General features: G+C 37.9%; 1 protein-coding gene across 5 annotated transcripts in view; it reads left to right on the forward strand.

Annotated features, from left to right (window-relative positions):
- The first annotated feature begins 12 nt into the window (after positions 1-12).
- Positions 13-19,155, forward strand: part of RPS6KB1 (ribosomal protein S6 kinase B1) — a 44,141-nt gene continuing 24,998 nt past the window's right edge. The window contains exons 1-4 of one of the 5 annotated variants that reach the window (XM_036033582.1): positions 13-245; positions 11,375-11,424; positions 12,443-12,563; positions 13,789-13,857. In XM_036033582.1, coding sequence (XP_035889475.1) covers positions 105-245; positions 11,375-11,424; positions 12,443-12,563; positions 13,789-13,857 — 381 coding nt within the window. In that variant the 5' untranslated portion in view covers positions 13-104. Of the gene's footprint in view, positions 246-729; positions 851-11,374; positions 11,425-12,442; positions 12,564-13,788; positions 13,858-19,155 lie in introns of those variants that run through there. The other 4 variants (XM_028519799.2, XM_028519802.2, XM_028519797.2 and 1 more) reach the window with 4 other exon arrangements.

The raw sequence follows: 19,155 nt of genomic DNA on the forward strand, positions 1-19,155 counted from the left end.
CGCTGAACTTGAGGAGCCAGTCTAAGGCCTAAGCGCAGACGCACTAAGCCCAAGCAGCCAGTGATGGCGGCAGCGGCGGCGGTGGCTGCCGCGGGTCCGGGCCCATGAGGCGACGACGGAGGCGGGACGGCTTTTACCCAGCGCCGGACTTCCGAGACAGGGAAGCTGAGGACATGGCAGGAGTGTTTGACATAGACCTGGACCAGCCAGAGGACGCGGGCTCTGAGGATGAGCTGGAGGAGGGGGTGAGGCCCGGGGTCCCGGGGGACCGGAGGTGACAGGGCCGGGGCGGCGGCGCGGGCCCTGGAAGCCCGGCGCGTTCGAGAGCGCGGAGACCCAGGGGGCGCGAGTAGTCTCTAGAAGCAAAAGCGCCGTGCAGCCGGAGACAGGGGAGCGGGCGGGGCGGACCGGACCGGACCTGGCCCTAGGTGTGAGGCCGCTGCGGGGCTCGCAGGTGCAGGTTGCGTCCCTAGCCCCATATCTGCGCAGCCCGGAGCAGTCTGTGGGGGGGAGAAAGGGAGCGTGATCGATTCCTCCAGCTGTTGGACTTGAGTGTGACGGGCGCGAGTGGTGTAACGTGTGTTGGGGGAAGGGGGACTGCGTTTGTTGGGTGTCCCGTAAGTGCAGGTGAAGTGCGGAAGGGTTTCCCCTGGAGTGTAAGATTTCAAGTATTAAACCTTCAGACCTCCCACAACCACCTCTCTTCTCGGCCTGTCGCTTCTCTCCTAGGAAGCGCTCAGCTGTTAGAAGTGACAGCTGAAAACTTCTGTCGGGAGTAGCGCTGCCGCTGCTGTTACAGCCACCAGGAGTTTTATTTCGGGAGCAAGGGGGCTCTGCTGCATCTTCCAGGGTTTGTTTGTTTGCTTTTTTTTAAACCCCCTTCCGTGTGACTTCTTTTTTTAAAAAAAGCATTTATAACGACACACGGCATTTGTAACTTACTTTTCCCCCAGTTGAAGATGTCTACATTTTTTTCAAAATATTTTATGTAATTTTGGGGTGGGAAAAAACCCAGCGTTGACAGCTGTGATTTGGCTTGCCAAAAATAAGTTGCTTGAACTGAGACTTGTGAATGGTGGTGTGAGGGCTCTCCTTGCTGTAATCTAGGGTGTTAAATTTAGAATTGTTTTTCCTAATGCATAGCTTGGTTTTACCTTTGCTGTCTTAATAGTTTGTCATTCTTTATGGAATATTTTTTAAGATAAATTTATTGAAAAATCACAAATTTTACTTTCAGTAAAATGGTGTTATCATACTGAATCACTGACTCTGGGCAAATCCTCATGATGATTTAGATTCTAAACTCCGTTCTCTAGAAGAGTATGTGGGGTAATGACTGATGTCTGCTGTTTGCTCTCACTGCTTAAGGGGTTTCCCTTTCTCTCACCTGGTTTTTCTCCTTAGCAAGTTGTTCCCTGCTTGTTGACAAAAGATTAAGATGCTATATGTAAAGAACTTTGAAAACTTTAAGAAACTCTGGGTTAAAATAGTACTGTTCTTTTCATAATCAAGTGAGTCTAAATCAACATTACCATTTGGAAGGTGGATATTGAGATGGTACTTTAAATATGTTTTGATACATAATTCCAGTTAGCCTCTTAATGGAACATGTGATACATCTGGATACAACTTGAAACAAAATGGGATTACTTTTGTTACATATAGCTTGCTCTTGTCAGTTACATTGACTCCATATGGTAGTGGCTTTGGAGCAGGGCAGGGGAGAAAACATGATAGGAAGGGTGCGTTATAAAATCTTCATTAGTTGAAATGATAGAATTTCCAGACCATTGGTTTATCAGAGGAAGTTAAAGGAGTTGGCAGTAAAATACTGTATTAAGATACCTGTTATGAACTAGAACCTCATTGGTTTTGGCCTACTCCTGGACATTTGTTTTGTTGGGTATAAGTCAGTAGGGTTGTGAGAGGTGTGGAAGAGGAGACTGGAGAAATTGGTAGAAATAGGAAAGACAGAAATATGGCCACTACTCTGGGGAGAGGAATGTTGGGGAAAGAGCAAAGGTAATAAAAGAGAATTTTGAGGAAGAGTTTTAGCAAAATACGAGGTCTGTCCAGAAGATATCCAGCCATATAATGTGAAAAATAGAGACATTTATTGAAGAAGACACAAGAAATATTGTACATAGGACAATGACACCTCAGACCCCTTCACAGTAGGCACCTTGGGACCTCATACAGTTCTAATGCCAACAGCTGCCCTGTCATATTTTCCTGAATCTCACTGAAGGTCTGAAATCTCTTCCCTTTCAAAGGTGATTTTAGTTTTGGGAAAAGCCAGAAGTCACAGGGCACCAAATCTCGGCTATAGAGGGAACTGAGTCACCTGGGCGATTTGATGGTTTGCCAAAAAACTGCACCAGCCTTGATGCATGAGCAGGCACGTTTTTGGGATGAAGCTGCCAATCACCAGTTGCCCATAGCTGCGCCCTTCTGAATCATCCAAATAGTTCCTGAGGAGGAACGTACAAGCTTAATGCAAACTTTGATGCAGATTCATTGCTCTACTCGCTGTCTTTTTGAGAGGGTCTTACCTAAGTCTGGATTTTCCACTGGTAATAACGGCACTTAGGTGGGGGCAGTTAAGCTAGGTTATGACTGGTGAGAAGTCATGAGGAAATAATTGATAATAACCCCACACTCCACTTTGTAGTCTATGCTACGGTGTGAGGCGCTGAAATACAAAGATACTATTTTGGCTACTATCTATCTTGTCCCTAGTTTTCTTACCTCTTTACTTTAAAATATTAGACCAAATAGAAAGGACATAAGGGTAGAGGAATTACCCTCCAAATGGTCAAATTTGGGAGTGTGGTGTATTTTTCATTATTAAATCCTTATAGTGGGAGTAAAAATTGGTACATTTCTAGAGAGCACATTGACAATATACAGTAATATTTTAAATGTATATACTTTTTGAACCACTAGCTATTTTTTTCAAAAAAAATTATCCTATGGAAGTCATCATGTAAACATTAAAAAGATGCTTGTTGCAGAAGTATTTTTTTTTAAGATTTTATTTATTTATTTTTAGAGAGGGAAGGGAGGGAGATAGAGAGAGAGAGAGAGACAGAGAGAAACATCAATGTGCGGTTGCTGGGGGCCGTGGCCTGCAACCCAGGCATGTGGCCTGCAACCCAGGCATGTGCCCTGGCTGGGAGTCGAACCTGTGACACTTTGGTTCACAGCCCGCGCTCTATCCACTGAGCTACGCCAGCCAGGGCAGAAGTATTTTTAGTAATGAAAAAATTGAAACAAATGTTCATCAATACGTGATTGGTCAAATACATTATGATATACCCATATGATGGAATATAATAAAACCTTTAAAATGATAATGTGAATCTATTTTCCTTTTTGAGGGGTGAACCTGAGTTTTTCCAGGCCCAACAGTATTTGTTTTTCTATTTAATTTTCATTGTATTTTTCCCCATTACCATTTAGTTCCCTTATACCCCCATTGCCTTGCTCAGTTATTTGAATGTGACAGCCACACAGTACACATGATCACTCCACATTGTCCACCACCCCCACTGACTAGTACCTTGAAGTCATCATCGTTCACGCATGCACATTCCAGTCCATTCTCCTTGGCTGCCAGGTTACATCAGTGCTGCACAAATGGTTCTCATTATGTTAATGATGGCTGGACTTTTTCTGGACAGTCATATATCTTAGCAATTTTCTTGGAGTTGAAAATGTTTCTTTTGGATGTGTTATTTTAAGAGGTGCCTCAAGGTGGAGAAGCAAAAAGAGTTGGTGCAGGATTGGGTTGGCCACCCAAGGAGATTCAGTGACATTGAGGTTCCTCTAAAATTTAAATTTTCTGAAAAATGAGAGAAGCTTAGATATTTTTAGAAAATCAGGCTCTTGTGAATTTATAATACTAGCCCTGACCGGGTAGCTTATTGGTTAGAGCATTGTCCCGATTTGTCACAAAATTGCAGGTTCGATCCCTGGTCAGTACATATAAAAGAATCAGCTAATGGCCCTGGACCAGTGTGGCTCAGTTGGTTGGGCGTTGTCCTGCAAACCGAAAGGTCTTGGGTTTAATTCCTGGTCAGGGCACATGCCTGGGTTCAGTCCCTGGTGGAGGTACGTATAGAAGGCAGCCGATCTGTGCTTCTCACAGTGATGTTTCTCTCCCCCTCTTTCTCCTTCCCTTCCCTTCTCTCTAAAGTGAAAAATAAAAATAAAAGGAGTTATTCAATTAAAAAAAAGCATCAACCAATAAATGCGTAAATAAGTGGAAAACAAATCTCCCTGTCCCCCTCCCCTCTTCCTTCCTCATTTCCTCTCTCTTTCTCACTTTCCAAAAAAAAAAATTTATAATATAATTATATTCTGGCGATTTATGAATATATAACCTTTAGTACACAAACTTTTAAACATTGGTGCATCTCAAAGTAGCCTCATTTCTTCATTTTATAGTAGAAAACTGAGGCATAGGCCAGAGAGATGATTGCCCAAGACCACATAGATAACTAGTGGTAATGTCTTCTGACTCAGATCAGCAAACTTCACTGCACAGCTTCTTTTAATTTTTTTATCTTTTATTGTATTTTTTTCCATTATCATTTAGTCCCCTTGTACCCCCTGCCCCCCAGCAGTCACTACACTATTGTCCATGTCCATGAGTCCTTTTTCCTTTTTGCTCAATCCCTCCATCCCCTTGCACAGTTTCTTCATTGCATTTACTAGTCTTGTTCATAATGTGTTTCCTTGTGGTGTGTCAAAAGTGAATTCAAATCTTTCCAGCCATGCCCAATGACTATGTGACCTAGAATAAATTGCTTAATATGTGACATGCTTTTACTTCTCTGTAAATGAGGACTGCGTGAGATAAAGTGTATAAAGTACTCTTAAAATATCTTGGCATATTAAGCACTTAGCTAATTCATGGAAATATAGCTTGTCACTGTTACACATTGCCAAGGAATCAATCATTCAAGTTTATCCTCATCTCCGCCTAGAGACTTAATAATAAATGCAATAAAAATGTGACTAGAGGTCATATTTTTAGGGCTGTAGTATCTTTTTTTTTTTTTTAATTAAATGATCAGTGCTATTTAGAAATATATTTTTTAGGTATGTTACACTGAGTGAATCTGTATTAGTAGTATCTTTTTTTTTAAATTAAATGATCAGTGCTATTTAGAAATATATTTTTTAGGTATGTTACACTGAGTGAATCTGTATTAGTAAATATATGTATTTATATAGCACTGTTAATTCTTTAGTGAGTAAAGGATGTGGACAATAATTTAATATGTTTATGGATAAAGTTGAATGTTTGCTACCTAACTAAAAAAAGACCCTGATAGAATACCTCAGAGGACTATTATAAAACCAATGGATAAGAGATTTTTTTTTTTTGGTCCGGGGAGGGTAGGTCTTTTTATTTTTTATTTTTATTTTTCTGGTGATGGTATAATTTAGGGACAGTGAGTTGAAACTAAGGGAGTTTTCCCCTAGATATTTTCATTCGATTATGAAAATGTTGGAAACCTCTGCTTTCTGTGGAAACACAAAATTAAAAGAGTAATAGAAAATTATAATGGAATATTTAAAATTCTCAATTTTTACTCTATTAAATAAAAATTTGAATTATAAAAAAAAATTTAAAAAATTAAAAAAAAATTTGAATTAGTCACAGAGCTTACTGCATGAGTTTCAGATTGGGATATCAGGTTTTTATTGAGCAAAAAGTTTAAAATTTTTTAGTGCCTTGAAAAACAAAGTGCTATATACATTGGTAGTATACATTGAAATATTAATGATTATGAAAAATTACAGAAAAAAGCTCATTATCAATGCTTATCTTGCTTTGTAGTAGATACATATCATGAAACATTTTATTTTATTTTTTGTTTCTTTAACTGGATTTATTGAGGTGACATTGGTTAATAAAACCATATAGGTGTCAAATGTATAGCTCTTACAACACATCTGCACACTGCACTGTGCACTCACCACCCAAAGTCAAGTCTCTTTCCCCTGTGCCTTCCACCTTCACCCATCCACCTTTCCCTCTGCCAGTCACCATACTGTTGTCTCTGTCTGCGTTTTTGTTTTGTTTGTTTGCATAATCCCTTCGCCTTTTTCACCCAGATCCCCAACCCCACCTCCCCTCTGGCAACTGTCAGTTTGTTCTCTGTATCTGTTTTGTTACTTTATTTTGTTTTTTAGATTACACATATAAGTGAAACCACATGATACTTGTCTTTCTCTGACTGGTTTATTTCACTTAACTTTATATTCTCCAAATTCATCCATGCTGTCACAAAAGGTAAGATATTCTTCTTTTTTACAATTGAGGAGTATTCCATTGTGTCAGTACACCACTACTTTTTTATCCACATGGAAATGCTAGGTCATGAGCCCGTTCCATTTTTAGTTTTGGGGGAAACTTTGTACTGTTGTCCACAGTGGTTGTACTAATCTGCATTCGCACCAACAGTGCGCAAGGTTTCCCTTTTCTCCACATAGTTGCCAATACTTGTTTGTTGATTTTTTAAAGAAGATTTTATTTATTTATTTTCAGAGAGAGGGAAAGGGAGGGAGTAGGAGAGGGAGAGAAACATTGATGTGCAAGGGAAATATCAGTTGGTTGTCTCCCCAACTGGGGACCTGGCCTGCAACCCAGGCATGTGCCCTGACAGGGAATTGAACCAGCAACCTTTCAGTTTGCAGGCCAGTGCTTAATACGCTGAGCCATACCATTCAGGGCTGTTTGCTGATTTATTGATGATAGCCATTCTGACAGACATGAAGTCATATGTAATTATGGTTTTAGTTTGCATCTCTCTGATGATGAGTGACGTTGAGCATGTTTTTATGTTTATTGGCCATCTGTATGTCCTGTTTAGAGACGTGTCTATTCAGGTCCTTTGCCCATTTTTTAATTGGACTGTTTATTTCCTTAGCATTGAGTTGTATAAGTTCTTTATAAGCTTTGGAAATTAGCTCCTTCTCAGATGAATCATTGGCAAATACATTCTCCCATTTGGTGGCTTGTCTTTTCAAATGATCAAATGATGGTTTCCTTTGCTGTGCAAGAACTTTTTAGTTTGATGTTGTCCCATTTATTTATTGTTTTCTTTTGTTTCCCTTGCCTGAAGAGAAACATCAGAAAAATATTGTTACAAGAAATGTCTGAGACTTTCCTGCCTATGTTTTCTTCTGGGATTTACTATAAGGCATTTTTAAATAGCCCAAGATTTTGGGCAAATTTACCCCTTTTTCCCAATTCATCTGAATTACTGAATCTTATTTTATAAGAAAATGTCTGTGAATAGCAAAGCAAATGGATAAATGATTTAATGAATGTCTGGATTAAAAATATTTTACTGATTCTATAACTATTTAAATTTTTATAAACTGCTTGCTTTCATTGGGACTTGAGGCATATTTACTTGAACTTTATGCAATTTTAATTGAAAACTCTGCAAATAGATATTTATGGTCTAGATATTTTCTTGTTGTTTTTTTTTTAATTTGTTTACTTTTAGAGCGAGGGAAAGGGTGGGAGAATAAGAGGGAAAGAAACATAGATGTGAGACACATTCTGACCTGGAATTGAACTGGTGACCTTTTGGCTTGGGTAAAGATGTCTACTGTGCTGAGCCACACCAGTCAGGGCCTGGTGGGCTAGTTTGAAATTGTGTATCTTGTGTAGTACCTTAGGTGAGCATGATTCTACTTTGTCAATCATAGTGTCACTCATAAAAAGCACTGGTTGAGTCATAAGGTTTAAAGCAGCAGAAAAGAAAATCTGAATAAAGAGATTGCTGTGAAAGAGAGTTGTCAGTATTTATTATATAATGTCTTATGCTTCTGGTGTAAAACTGTTCTAAAAGAAACTTAAATAATGAAAGAATTGTGCCTGAAATGCTTTTGCTCCAGAAAGTAACGGGAGGAAGTTCTAAACACAGATGCAGGTGGTAACACAGGCCTGGCCAGCTCCGGAAATGAAACATAGCCATGGGGCATGTATTTATAGGTGGCTTCAAAGTCACGGTTCAGTGTTAACTAGTCTGTGGTCTTTAATTTAGAATTAAGTAAAACTAACATTAAAGAAAAAAATTATATAATAATTAATTTTATTATAGCTGAGAGAAGTTAGTCTTTTATCTTTAAAGAGACACCATTGTAGGTGATTATATGAAGCACCAAAAACAAATTGAACAAAAAAAAACACCTTTTATCCATAACCACCTCAACCCCCACCCCCACAAGAAACTGAATCAACTTGAAATTGCAAGAATATTTCTTTCTTGATACTGTCCCATCCATATGTTTCAGTCTAATCATGAAACACACATCTTTAGTGTTAGATGTTATCTTGACTTGTTCATACTGTGAACAACCTATGTCTAAAAACTTGTTTGGGGTATTTCAGCATTCATTGTGTAAGACTACTGTCAGTTTTCTTTGTGTATCTTGACTGTGTGTTGGTACCTTTGAAGAGAGATGTGTTCCCTTGAAGATTTTTTGATTTATCTTAAAATTTTCATTAAAAGCTTTTAATTTTATAGAGCCTATTTTCAATAGGATATTAAGCAATATCCTTTTGTATAAATTTTGAAAGTTCATAATCAGACTATATTCAAGAATGCTCATTTTAAAGCTATAATTCTAATATTAATATAAATGTACAACCATCACCACAATTTAGCTTAGTTTTAGAGCGTTAAAAAGAAACTTTGGGTCCATTCCTTGTGGTCACCCTTAGCCCTAGCAACCACTAGTCTGTTTTCCATTTCTATACATTTGTCTTTTCTGTACATTCCACATACATGTAATCATACAGTATGTGGCCTTTTGTGTCTAGCTTTTTCACTGAACATGATGTTTTTGAGGATTGTCTATGTAGTAGCATGTATCAGCACATCATTCCTTTTATGGCCAAATGGTATTTTGTTGTATGGGTCAACTACATCATATTTGTTAGTTTACCAATTGATGTTCACTTAAGTTGTTTCCTCTTTTTTTGCCATTGTGATAAATCTGCTGTGAACATTTGTACCCAAGTCTTCACAGAATATATATTTTCATTTCTCTTGAGTAGAGAAATGACTTAGTGTAGATTTGGGGAGATAGATTTGCTGGGTCACATGGTAACTCTAATTTTTGAAAAGACTGCATTTTTAAAATTTATTTTTAGAGAGAGGGGAAGAGAGTGACTGAAGCATCAATTGGTTCTCGTACACCCCCAATTGGGGACCTGGCCTGCAACCCAGGCATGTGCTCTGACTGGGAATTGAACCAGCAACCTTTTAGTTTGCAGGCCAGCACTCAGGCCACTGAGCCACACCAAGTGGGGCTGCCTAACTGTTTTTCCAAAGTGGTTATATGATTTTACATACCCACCAGCAGCGTATGAGGGTTCCAATTTATGTACACTTTTGCCGTACTTGGTATTTTTCTGTCTTTTTAATTAAAGCTATCCTAGTGGATATGAATTTGTATCATAGTGTAGTTTTTGGTTGGCATTTTTATAATAGCTAATGATATTGAACAACTTTTTATGTGGTTATTGGGGCCATTTGTATATCTTCTTTGGAGAAATACCTATTCAGGTCCTAACCCAGTTTTTAAAAATAGGATTATCTGGTTCTTCATATATTCTTTTTTTTTTTTTTTGGTCAGGAGGTTTTTTTATTACCTCCTTACAAAAGGAGGTAATAAAATCTTCTTACTAGTTATAGGCCTATTTTTTTATTTAATTGTTATTCAAGTACAGTTTTCTGCCTTTTACTCCCATCCTAGCCAACACCCCCTAGCCCTCTCCATTTCCATCCCCCCTAGTTTTTGTCCTTGTGTTCTTTATGCTTGTTCCTGTAAACCCTTCACCTTTTCCCCTGAAATTCCCTCCCTTCTCCCCTCTGGTCACTGTCATGTATATTCTTTATACTTATTTTGTGGGTTTTCTTTTCACTTTTCTAGATGGTATCTTTTAAAGTACAAGAGTTTCAAATTTTGAATAAATAAAGCTTATTGATTTTTTTCCTTAATAGTTCATGTCATTCATTGGTTATATGTCTTAAAAAATCATTGTCTACCCAACGATCATGAAAATATACTCCCTCCTGTTTCTTCTAAGAATTTTGTAGTTTTAGCTCTTTATTATAAAGAGCTCTTTAGCTCCTTATAGATTTATTTTGAATTAATTATTGTGTATTGTGTGAGGTAGAGTCACAAGTATTGTGTGTGTGTGTGTGAATATTCAGTTGTCACAGCACCAATTATTGCAAGATTTTTTTTCCCATTGAATTGGCATCTTTGTCAAAAATCAGTTGACTGTAAATGTAAGGGTTTATTTCTGGGCTCTCAGTTCTATGTAGTTGATCTGTGTATCTGTATTATGCCAGTATCACACTGTCTTGATTGCTTCGGCTTTGTAGTACATTTTTCAACCAGGAAGTGTCAGTCTTCCAACTTTGTTCTCCTTTTTCAGGATTGTTTTGGCTGTTTTGGGTCTCTTGCATTTTTTGTATGAATTATAGGATCAGCCTGTCAATTTCTGCAAGAAAGGAACCTGGAAATTTGACATGATTGAGTTATATCAGTAGACCAACTTGGGTAGTATTGCCATTCTTAATAAAGTCATCTGATCCATGAACATGGGATGTCTTTTGATTTATTCAGGTCTTCTTTAATTTCTTTCAGTAATATTTTATAGTTATCAAGTGTACAAGTCTTACACTTCTTTTGTTAATTTTTTCTAAGTATTTGATTCTTATCGATGCTGTTGTGAATGGAGCTATCTTAATTTTATTTTTGAATCATTCATTGCTGGTGTACAGAGATTAATTAAATTTTGCATTTGCTTATACTATGGTCAGAATAAACGTTTGGCCAGCATGACTCCTAACAATTTGAGAATGTTGCTTAATTATTTTTCTTTGGTCAGCTACATTGTACATTATAGTATCTTGGGCTGGTTGTGATTAACTTAGGCTTAGTTAGGTTGTAATTATATAAGGTTTATCTTAGTCTTGTATATCAGAATAGCACTTTGTATAAAACGTTGGATTTAGTAACTCAGAATGTAGTACCTTCCTTGTCATTATACACAAAATATATGTAATTTTGAAGGAAAAGGTCACCTGGTTTTATTTGTAGATCATTGATGAGTAGTATGTCTAACTTAGTGGTCATATAAAATTATAAGTGAATTTTTTTGTATAGTATTTTTGTATACATCACTAACTACATTTGCCATTGAAAGTATAGAGAATTTTTAGTGTGGTTTATTTCATTTATCCTCCTTCAGTAATGGGGTGAAGCATTAAACATTTTTATTTTATGTTTATGAGATTATTTATCTTTAAAACTTTAACATATTTTTCAGGGTCAGTTAAATGAAAGCATGGACCATGGGGGAGTTGGACCATATGAACTGTAAGTTTATATGAAAGTACTTCATTGTGCTCTCTGTCTTATCAGTAGGTTTATCAACTCTAGTTCATAGCCACCATGTGATTCCAGTGAACTGTCCTTAAATATTTAGTCATATATAGAGAATTAGTTTATTGAATTTGGCATCAATAGAGTAAGCTACCCAGGGTTTTGAGATCATGTATGAATTTTGAGAAAAAGATCTTCATTCAGATTCAGAGTATATGAAATATGAGTCTGACTGGGTTAGGAATTTTCATTAGTTTAGTAGAGAACCAACTTTTCTTACTGAAAAGTAGAATTATTAGAAATACCCCTAAGAGTCAAATAGTTCTTGTTTTGCTTATAACATATCATTCAAACCGAGATTTGTGCAGTCTAAAGTATTTTTAGGCATGCACCATTAGGGGAGTATGGTGATTAATCTGCTTTGTACCCTAACCTTTGGGTTGAGAGGAGGCTGAAATCACTCATATAGAAAGTATTTAAGTGACTGACAAAATTGCCACCCTTTTGGAGTCTTTAAATCACATTCATAGCCCATATGGAAAGGTGTGTGGATATGTTTTTATAAGCAGGAATTTAGCATAAACATGTGAACTAATTGAGTACTTTTAGAGTACTTCCAGGTTTTTGAGTGCTTCCAGGTTTTCTGCTGAGGTTGGATAATACCTGATCTTATAGACATTTTGAATGAACTAAATTTGAATAACTAGAAGTTTTTTTTCCTTTGTCAACTTTTTCTAATTTATCTTAGCTTGGGGGGTGCTTGATGCATATGAAAATTAATACTGGCCAGCACATTATGTAAACAAACAGATAAGTAGGCAGTTTGTCAAGCCACCCAAATCTTGACCTACCATGTTATTGAATTATTATGTTTACTTAGAACCCAGATACTAAATTTACTATCGTGTACTTTTTTCCTTTTACTAAATTAGATTACATTTCTCTTTCTAACAACATGCTGAAAGTAATTTAACTTTTTGCAAATTTACTTTGATTTTGCTTTTCTCTCTAGTGGCATGGAACATTGTGAGAAATTTGAAATCTCAGAAACTAGTGTGAACAGAGGGCCAGAAAAAATCAGACCAGAATGTTTTGAGCTACTTCGGGTACTTGGTAAAGGGGGCTATGGAAAGGTAGGAAGTATTTTTGAAATGAGAGCTGTTGTCTGTCTCTGGTCGATTCCTGTTTTGCACCCTGGTTTCAGTAGTCCTCTTCAGTATGTATTTGCTAGCTATCAGCAAAGGGTAGAATCACTAACCCTGTATTATTTGAGGAATGTACAGCAGTTTCCTCTTTCTACCACCATACACATAATTGACACTCAGTCAGTATTTGTTTTAAATGTTATATTATTTGTTATAAATTATTATAGTATTTGTAATAAATAGCAACTTATCCAGATAAAGTCTGTTATTAGAGGATTCATTTCTTCCCTTGGTTTTAATACTTTCTATAGGTATCCTCTTAAAAAAAAACAAACCAATCACTCCTTACTTTCAAGAGGCCTGGCACATTAATATATAACTGTTGTTTATGAATCTGAAGTGGTTTTCTTTGACTTAAAAGTATCTAGAGCAACATTTAGGGAAGTTGATGAATATAAGAGGAGAGAAGAAAAATGAATAGAACTTCTCAGTTTCATAGTTTTTCCCAAGGCTTTCTAATTTAAGACCTTTGAGTGTTCTGCCCAAGACAGTTTATATCTAGCCATTTTCTATCAAAGTTGGGTAACTATGTATTGTGTAGCGTTAATTTTCACCAAGCATGACATTTGTGGTATATTCTTAGGCTTAACGATGCATTTAATATGTCCTAACCATCTTGAATGTGTAACACATGCACTTTGAGTCTCACATATTTTAGCTGTTGCATGAAAATGTTATAGCTAGCTATTTTAAGGACTATTTATTTTAAAGGATAATTCCTGTCAACTGTTATTAAATAGTTTTATGTGATGCAAGAACAATGGTATCCTCGGAAGAAATTTGTGAAATATTTTATAATTTTTAAGTTTGGTCTTAGGCTTCTGGGAATCCTGATTATAGCTTTTTCTAAGCAAACTTCTGTTTTATGTAAAAACATGCAGTGCTCATCGCTACATGGTCATTGCCCAACTTTGCTGCCAAATGCCAGCACACCAAACAGGAAAGTCCTGTGTTGTGTGACAGATTTCACTGCTAACTCTTTAATACAGTCTGCTCTGGTAGCCCCTCATTTTTGCACACGGCCCTTCTTGGCACTAGTTTTTATGAGAACGTAAACTACTGTATCATTTGTTTCTTATCAATAGGAATTAAAGGAATGTGACTAGCATAGTTTAGACTTTAATAACATACAAACACTTTTATTTTTATACAGGTTTTCCAAGTACGAAAAGTAACAGGAGCAAATACTGGGAAAATATTTGCCATGAAGGTGCTTAAAAAGGTGATTCCTTCCCTCCTCTTTTTCCCCTCAACCTATATTATTAATTGCTATAAAATCTACATTTTGGCCTAAAATTCTCAGTCAAAAATATTTTAGCACAATTATAAGTCCTCTTAGAATGTGAGATGTGTTTCATTGTTATTACTCCTATTTTCTTTCCGCTTGGGGAGGGTACAAAGCAGAGCTCTTTCAGTCTTCTCTGAGGTAACTCTTTTAGCTCTTTGTTCTGGTCTCCATATTTCTAAGTAATAAGTATATTTTGCTGTCACTTAACTCAGCAGTTTTAGAATTATGTATTGACTTTTATTTGACTCTTTATACCTTCCTCTCTTTACCCTGTCCTCTCATTTTGCTTCAGTTTTATTGAATCTATGATTGTCTTCCCATACTTTCCAACAGTTCCATAAAACACTTTTCAGGCCAGTGTTCTGTGGTCTTACTCATTATCAGCTAATGTGTCAGCTCCCTTTACTTTCCCAGAGACATTCCACAGGAACCTCCGTGCTGATAGCTCTCTAGGCATACTGGACTTTCCCTTTACCACAGTCCTTAGAATTCTCTTGACTCCTTCAGCGTTGGATCCTTTCTTTTCTGGGTCCCATATCTTCCTTTTTCCTAGTTTATGCTCTTGTTTTCTTGTTTTGGTGATCACCTACTAGTGGCTTCCTGAGAAAGGGTACATGAAGGTAAATTTGGGGGGGGAGATATTGCATATTTGCAAATCTTCTTATGCCCTCATCTTTATTTGATTGAGTGAAGTTTTTAAATTGAAAATAATTTTCACTCAGGATTTTGCTCCATTTTTGTCTGGTTTTGAATGTTTCTGTTGAGAAATTCCTTACCATTCTGACTCCCAATCTTTTATAGATCTGTTTTTCTTTGAAGATATTTAAGATTTTCTTTTGTATTTCTGATGTTCTAAATTTTTACAGTGATATGTTTTGCTTTGATTCTTATTTTGTTTATTTTTACTTTTTCAGTCTTAAAAGTTTTAGTTCTTCAACTCTAGGAAACAGATCATTGTATTATGATCTGTTTGATACCTTACCCCTCTACTGTTTTCCTGTCTTGAAATTGAAGTTAGTTGGATGTTGAATCTCCCAGACTGATCATCTGATTTTCATGTCTCTTCCAATTGTTCAGTTCTTGTCTCTGCATTTACTCTGAGACTTTTCTAGAAATTGATTGATTGATTTGGGTTTTAGATACAGAGAGGAAGGGGGAGAGAGGGGGAAAAAAACCATCGATTTGTTGTTCCTTATGAATTCATTGGTTGATTCTTGTATGTGCCCTGATGGGGTATTGAACCCACAACTTTGGCATATTGGGACAATGCTTTAACCAACTGAGCTACCTGGCCAGGGCATAGAAGTTTATTGTGTCACTTTTTAAAAAAACATTTTATTTATTCATTTTTAGAGAGAGGGGAGGGAGAGAGAAAGAGAGGGAGAGAAACATGGACTGGTTGCCTCTTGCACACCCCCAGCTGAGGACCTGGCCTGCAATCCAGGCATATGCCCTGACCCGGACTTGAATGAGCAATCCTTTGGTTTGCAGGCCAGCACTCAGTCTACTGAGCCACACCAGCCAGGGCTATGTCACTTTTCTAAGTTCCTGTTTTGTTTGACTTTGATTTAGCCTTTCTCTTCCATGTCAAAGGCCTTCTTCAGATGTCTGGTGTCCTTCACTGGTCGTATTTAATTGTGGAATTCTGAAAAGCTGATCAAAAGTTCTGTGTATGTAGACTTCTTTGTAGGGCACTCATGTAGCTAGCTGGCAATTGACTGAGAACCTCAAGTATCAATATCTTTAGGTCTTTTTTTCTGGTATGGATTAATTGGTGCTGAGGAAGGTCCTCTATTCTTTTGCCTAGAAAAGCATTCTGGAGCTAGACGATATGATAGAGGAGATGGAGATCTCACCTTTCCGCATATAGACTTTCATGGAAGTAATTTTTATTGATACTTTAGTAATTCAGTTTGCATTGATCTTTCACTCTCTTATTTTCTAAAAAATACACCTCCAAGTGGTAGTTCCCTGGCTAGTTAGTGTGGGGATGGGAACCTTTTTTGGTGTATCTGTTCCTTATACGGACTTTCAGATAATCTCCAAAGAAATCTCCCTGTTTTTAGTCCTCTACCTTCTGCTCGCTGCAGTCCCTGGTGACTCTTATTTTATCTCCCTTCCTTTCTTTTTATTTTTGCCTCTAGTTTTTGAGCCCTGCTAGGATTCTCTGTATGGAATCGATTTCTTTTGAGTTATTCTTGTCACGCATTTAGGTTGATCATACCCCACTCTGTTAAGTCATGTACTACTGCTCTGGCCCCCTTCTGTCTCACCTTTTTGAGGTATGAAACTACCCATGTTTCCTCATTTTACTGAAGATGGATTATATGTGTTTGGTCTTAATTTCTGGAAAGACCACACTGTCTTAAAGCAAGTATTAGTAGAAAACTATTGAAAAGTCATAAAAATGACTTTTTAAAAAATTTGTAGGGTATTTAATACTTTGGTTTTTAGCTTCTTCTCTATTTTCACCTAAGCAGTGTAAATAGCATTTTACTTTAAAATCTGTGGAACATACTATGGCCACACATTATTGGTGATTGTTTAAAGAAGCAATTTAGGTACCAGAACATCAACTTCTGCATTAGCAGGTCAGGATTAATCTGCTATCTGGTTTTCCCATTGGAATCATTTGAGATTAACGATTTTTAATCTGTAAACCATACCAGGTATAGAATTGGAGACCATATAATAATGCTTATTCTAGAAATATTAAAAGAAGTACTGGTCAGTATTCTTAGAGTAATCTGTTCCTTTTGATATGTTGCTTATTCATGCCTGATAATCAGGGCTGATCATAATTAGTCATATTCAGTAATTATATTTTGAGTGAGATACGTTTCTGACACAGCTATCTGTAATGAGAAGTGGGTGTTGTTTTTTCCCACTGTAGGTGGGTGGGTGTGGTATGTTAGGAAATCCATAGACTTAATTACTGCTACATGTCAGGCCTCATTTTTTGGGCCCAGGCCTCTAAGACCTAACTTACTTGTCTCTCCTTTTACTTAGCCATCGCTTCTTCCCACTTTCATGGTTTTTCTTCCCCTAAGCCTGGCTAGAGAACCAGATGCAATCCCATTCTTCTTTTGATGTCCCTGAAAAGGCTCACTGGAAAAATAATGAAAGCGAAGAGGTTGCTGCCCAGGGTTTTAATTCCTAAATCCCTAGGTTAGATAACTCTATACAGCCTTTGAGTTTATTTCTTCTGTTTTTTTTTTTTATCCTGGAAGTGGAGAGGACTAACCCTATGACCTGAGTAGGTGGTAAGAATATACTGTGTTCCAAAAGCCTTGAAGGATAAAGCAGAGTAGAACCAGGGGTCCCTTAAATGAGTTGCTTGTATCTGGACAGTCTGCCCTTATAGGTATGGTCCCATTTGGGTATTTGCTCATGGTGGAGTGTTGAGGAAAAGATTGTTTCTAACAACTATCCCTCTACCCTACTGTTGCCCGCCCCCCCCCAAAAAAAAAGCACTCTGGAAACAAACTGTTTTTGCCTATGGCATTAGTTTGGCCTATGCTGTAAATTTTAGAACCTTTGACCAAAGGCTAGTGGCTCACAGATAGGTCTTCTTTTTTTTTTAATATATTTTATTGATTATGCTATTACAGTTGTCCCATTTTCCCCCCTTCACTCCCCTCCACCCTGTACACCCTCTCCCACCCATATCCCCCCTTTAGTCATGTCCATGTGTCATACTTACAAGTTCTTTAGCTTCTAGATTTCCCATACTATTCTTACCCTCCCCCTATCTATTTTCAACCTACATTCTGTGCTACTTATTCTCTGTACCTTTTCCCCCTCTCTCCTCCTCCCACTCCCCTGTTGTTAACCCTCCATGTGATCTCCATTTCTGTGGTTCTGTTTCTGTTCTAGTTGTTTGCTTAGTTTCTTTTGGTTTTGCTTTAGGTGTGGTTGTTAATAATTGTGAGTTTGCTGTCCTTTTACTATACATGTCTTTTCTTTATCTTCTTTTCTTAGATAAGTCCCTTTAACATTTCATAAAATAAGGGCTTGGTGATGATGAACTCCTTTAACTTGACCTTATCTGAGAAGCACTTTATCTGCCCTTCCATTCTAAATGAAAGCTTTGCTGGATAGAGCAATCTGGGATATAGGTCCTTGTCTTTCATGACTTGGAATATTTCTTTCCAGCCCCTTCTTGCCTGTAAGGTCTCTTTGGAGAAATCAGCTGACAGTCTGATGGGAACTCCTTTGTAGGTGACTGTCCCCTTATCTCTTGCTGCTTCTAGGATTCTCTCCTTCATTTTTACCTTGGCTAATGTAATTATGATGTGCCTTGGTGTGTTTCTTCTTGGGTCCAACTTCTCTGGGGCTCTCGGAGCTTCCTGGATTTCCTGGAAGTCTATTTCCTTTGCCAGATTGGGGAAGTTCACCTTTATTATTGTTCAAACACATGCTCAATCTGTTGCTTTTCTTCTTCCCCTTCTGGTATCCCTATAATTCCGATGTTGGAACGTTTAAAGATGTCCTGGAGGTTCCTAAGCTTCTCCCCGTTTTTTTGAATTCTTATTTCTTCATTCTTTCCTGTTTGGTTTTTTTTTTCTTCCTTCTGGTCCACTCTGTTGTTTTGAGTCCCAGTTTCCTTCCCATCACTATTGGTTCTCTGGGCATCTTCTTTCATCTCTTTTACAGTAACCTGCATTTTTTCATGTAATTTGCGCCCAAAATCAATCAATTCTGTGAGCTTCCTGATCACCAGTGTTTTGAACTGTGCATCTGATAGATTGGCAATCTCTTGGTCGCTCAAAAGGATGAGCCCTGGGGCATTGATCTGTTTTTCTGTTTGAGACATGTCTCTCTCTCTCTCTTTTTTGTTTTTTTTTTTGGTGTGGTTGCTCCTTTTACGGTGAGGGGCAGAGCCCTTAGGTGTTCACTGGGGCTGGGCACCCCAGTTGCTAGGGGCGGGAGGGAACAATGGCGGTAGCTTTGTTCTCCTGGGATCCCAGTCCCTTCCCTGGGATCCTGGGTTTCGTGCTCTGCCCTGGTTCACAACCGCAGCCTCACTGGGTCCGTCAGTTGCCGCCTGCGTACTCAGGGTCCACCCGCTGCGATCCTGTGCGCCCCAGATGCCTTATGTGCTCCTGGTTGCCCCAGGCACCCAGTTCTCCCTGATCTCTGCACACCTCGACCTGCGACCTGCGCCCGGCTGCTCGTCTCCGCCCCTCCTACTGGTCTGGATGAACGGGTCTACTTCAACTTCTTGGCTGT

Source organism: Phyllostomus discolor, chromosome 8, assembly GCF_004126475.2.
Source record: "Phyllostomus discolor isolate MPI-MPIP mPhyDis1 chromosome 8, mPhyDis1.pri.v3, whole genome shotgun sequence".
Taxonomy (NCBI): Eukaryota; Metazoa; Chordata; class Mammalia; order Chiroptera; family Phyllostomidae; genus Phyllostomus; species Phyllostomus discolor.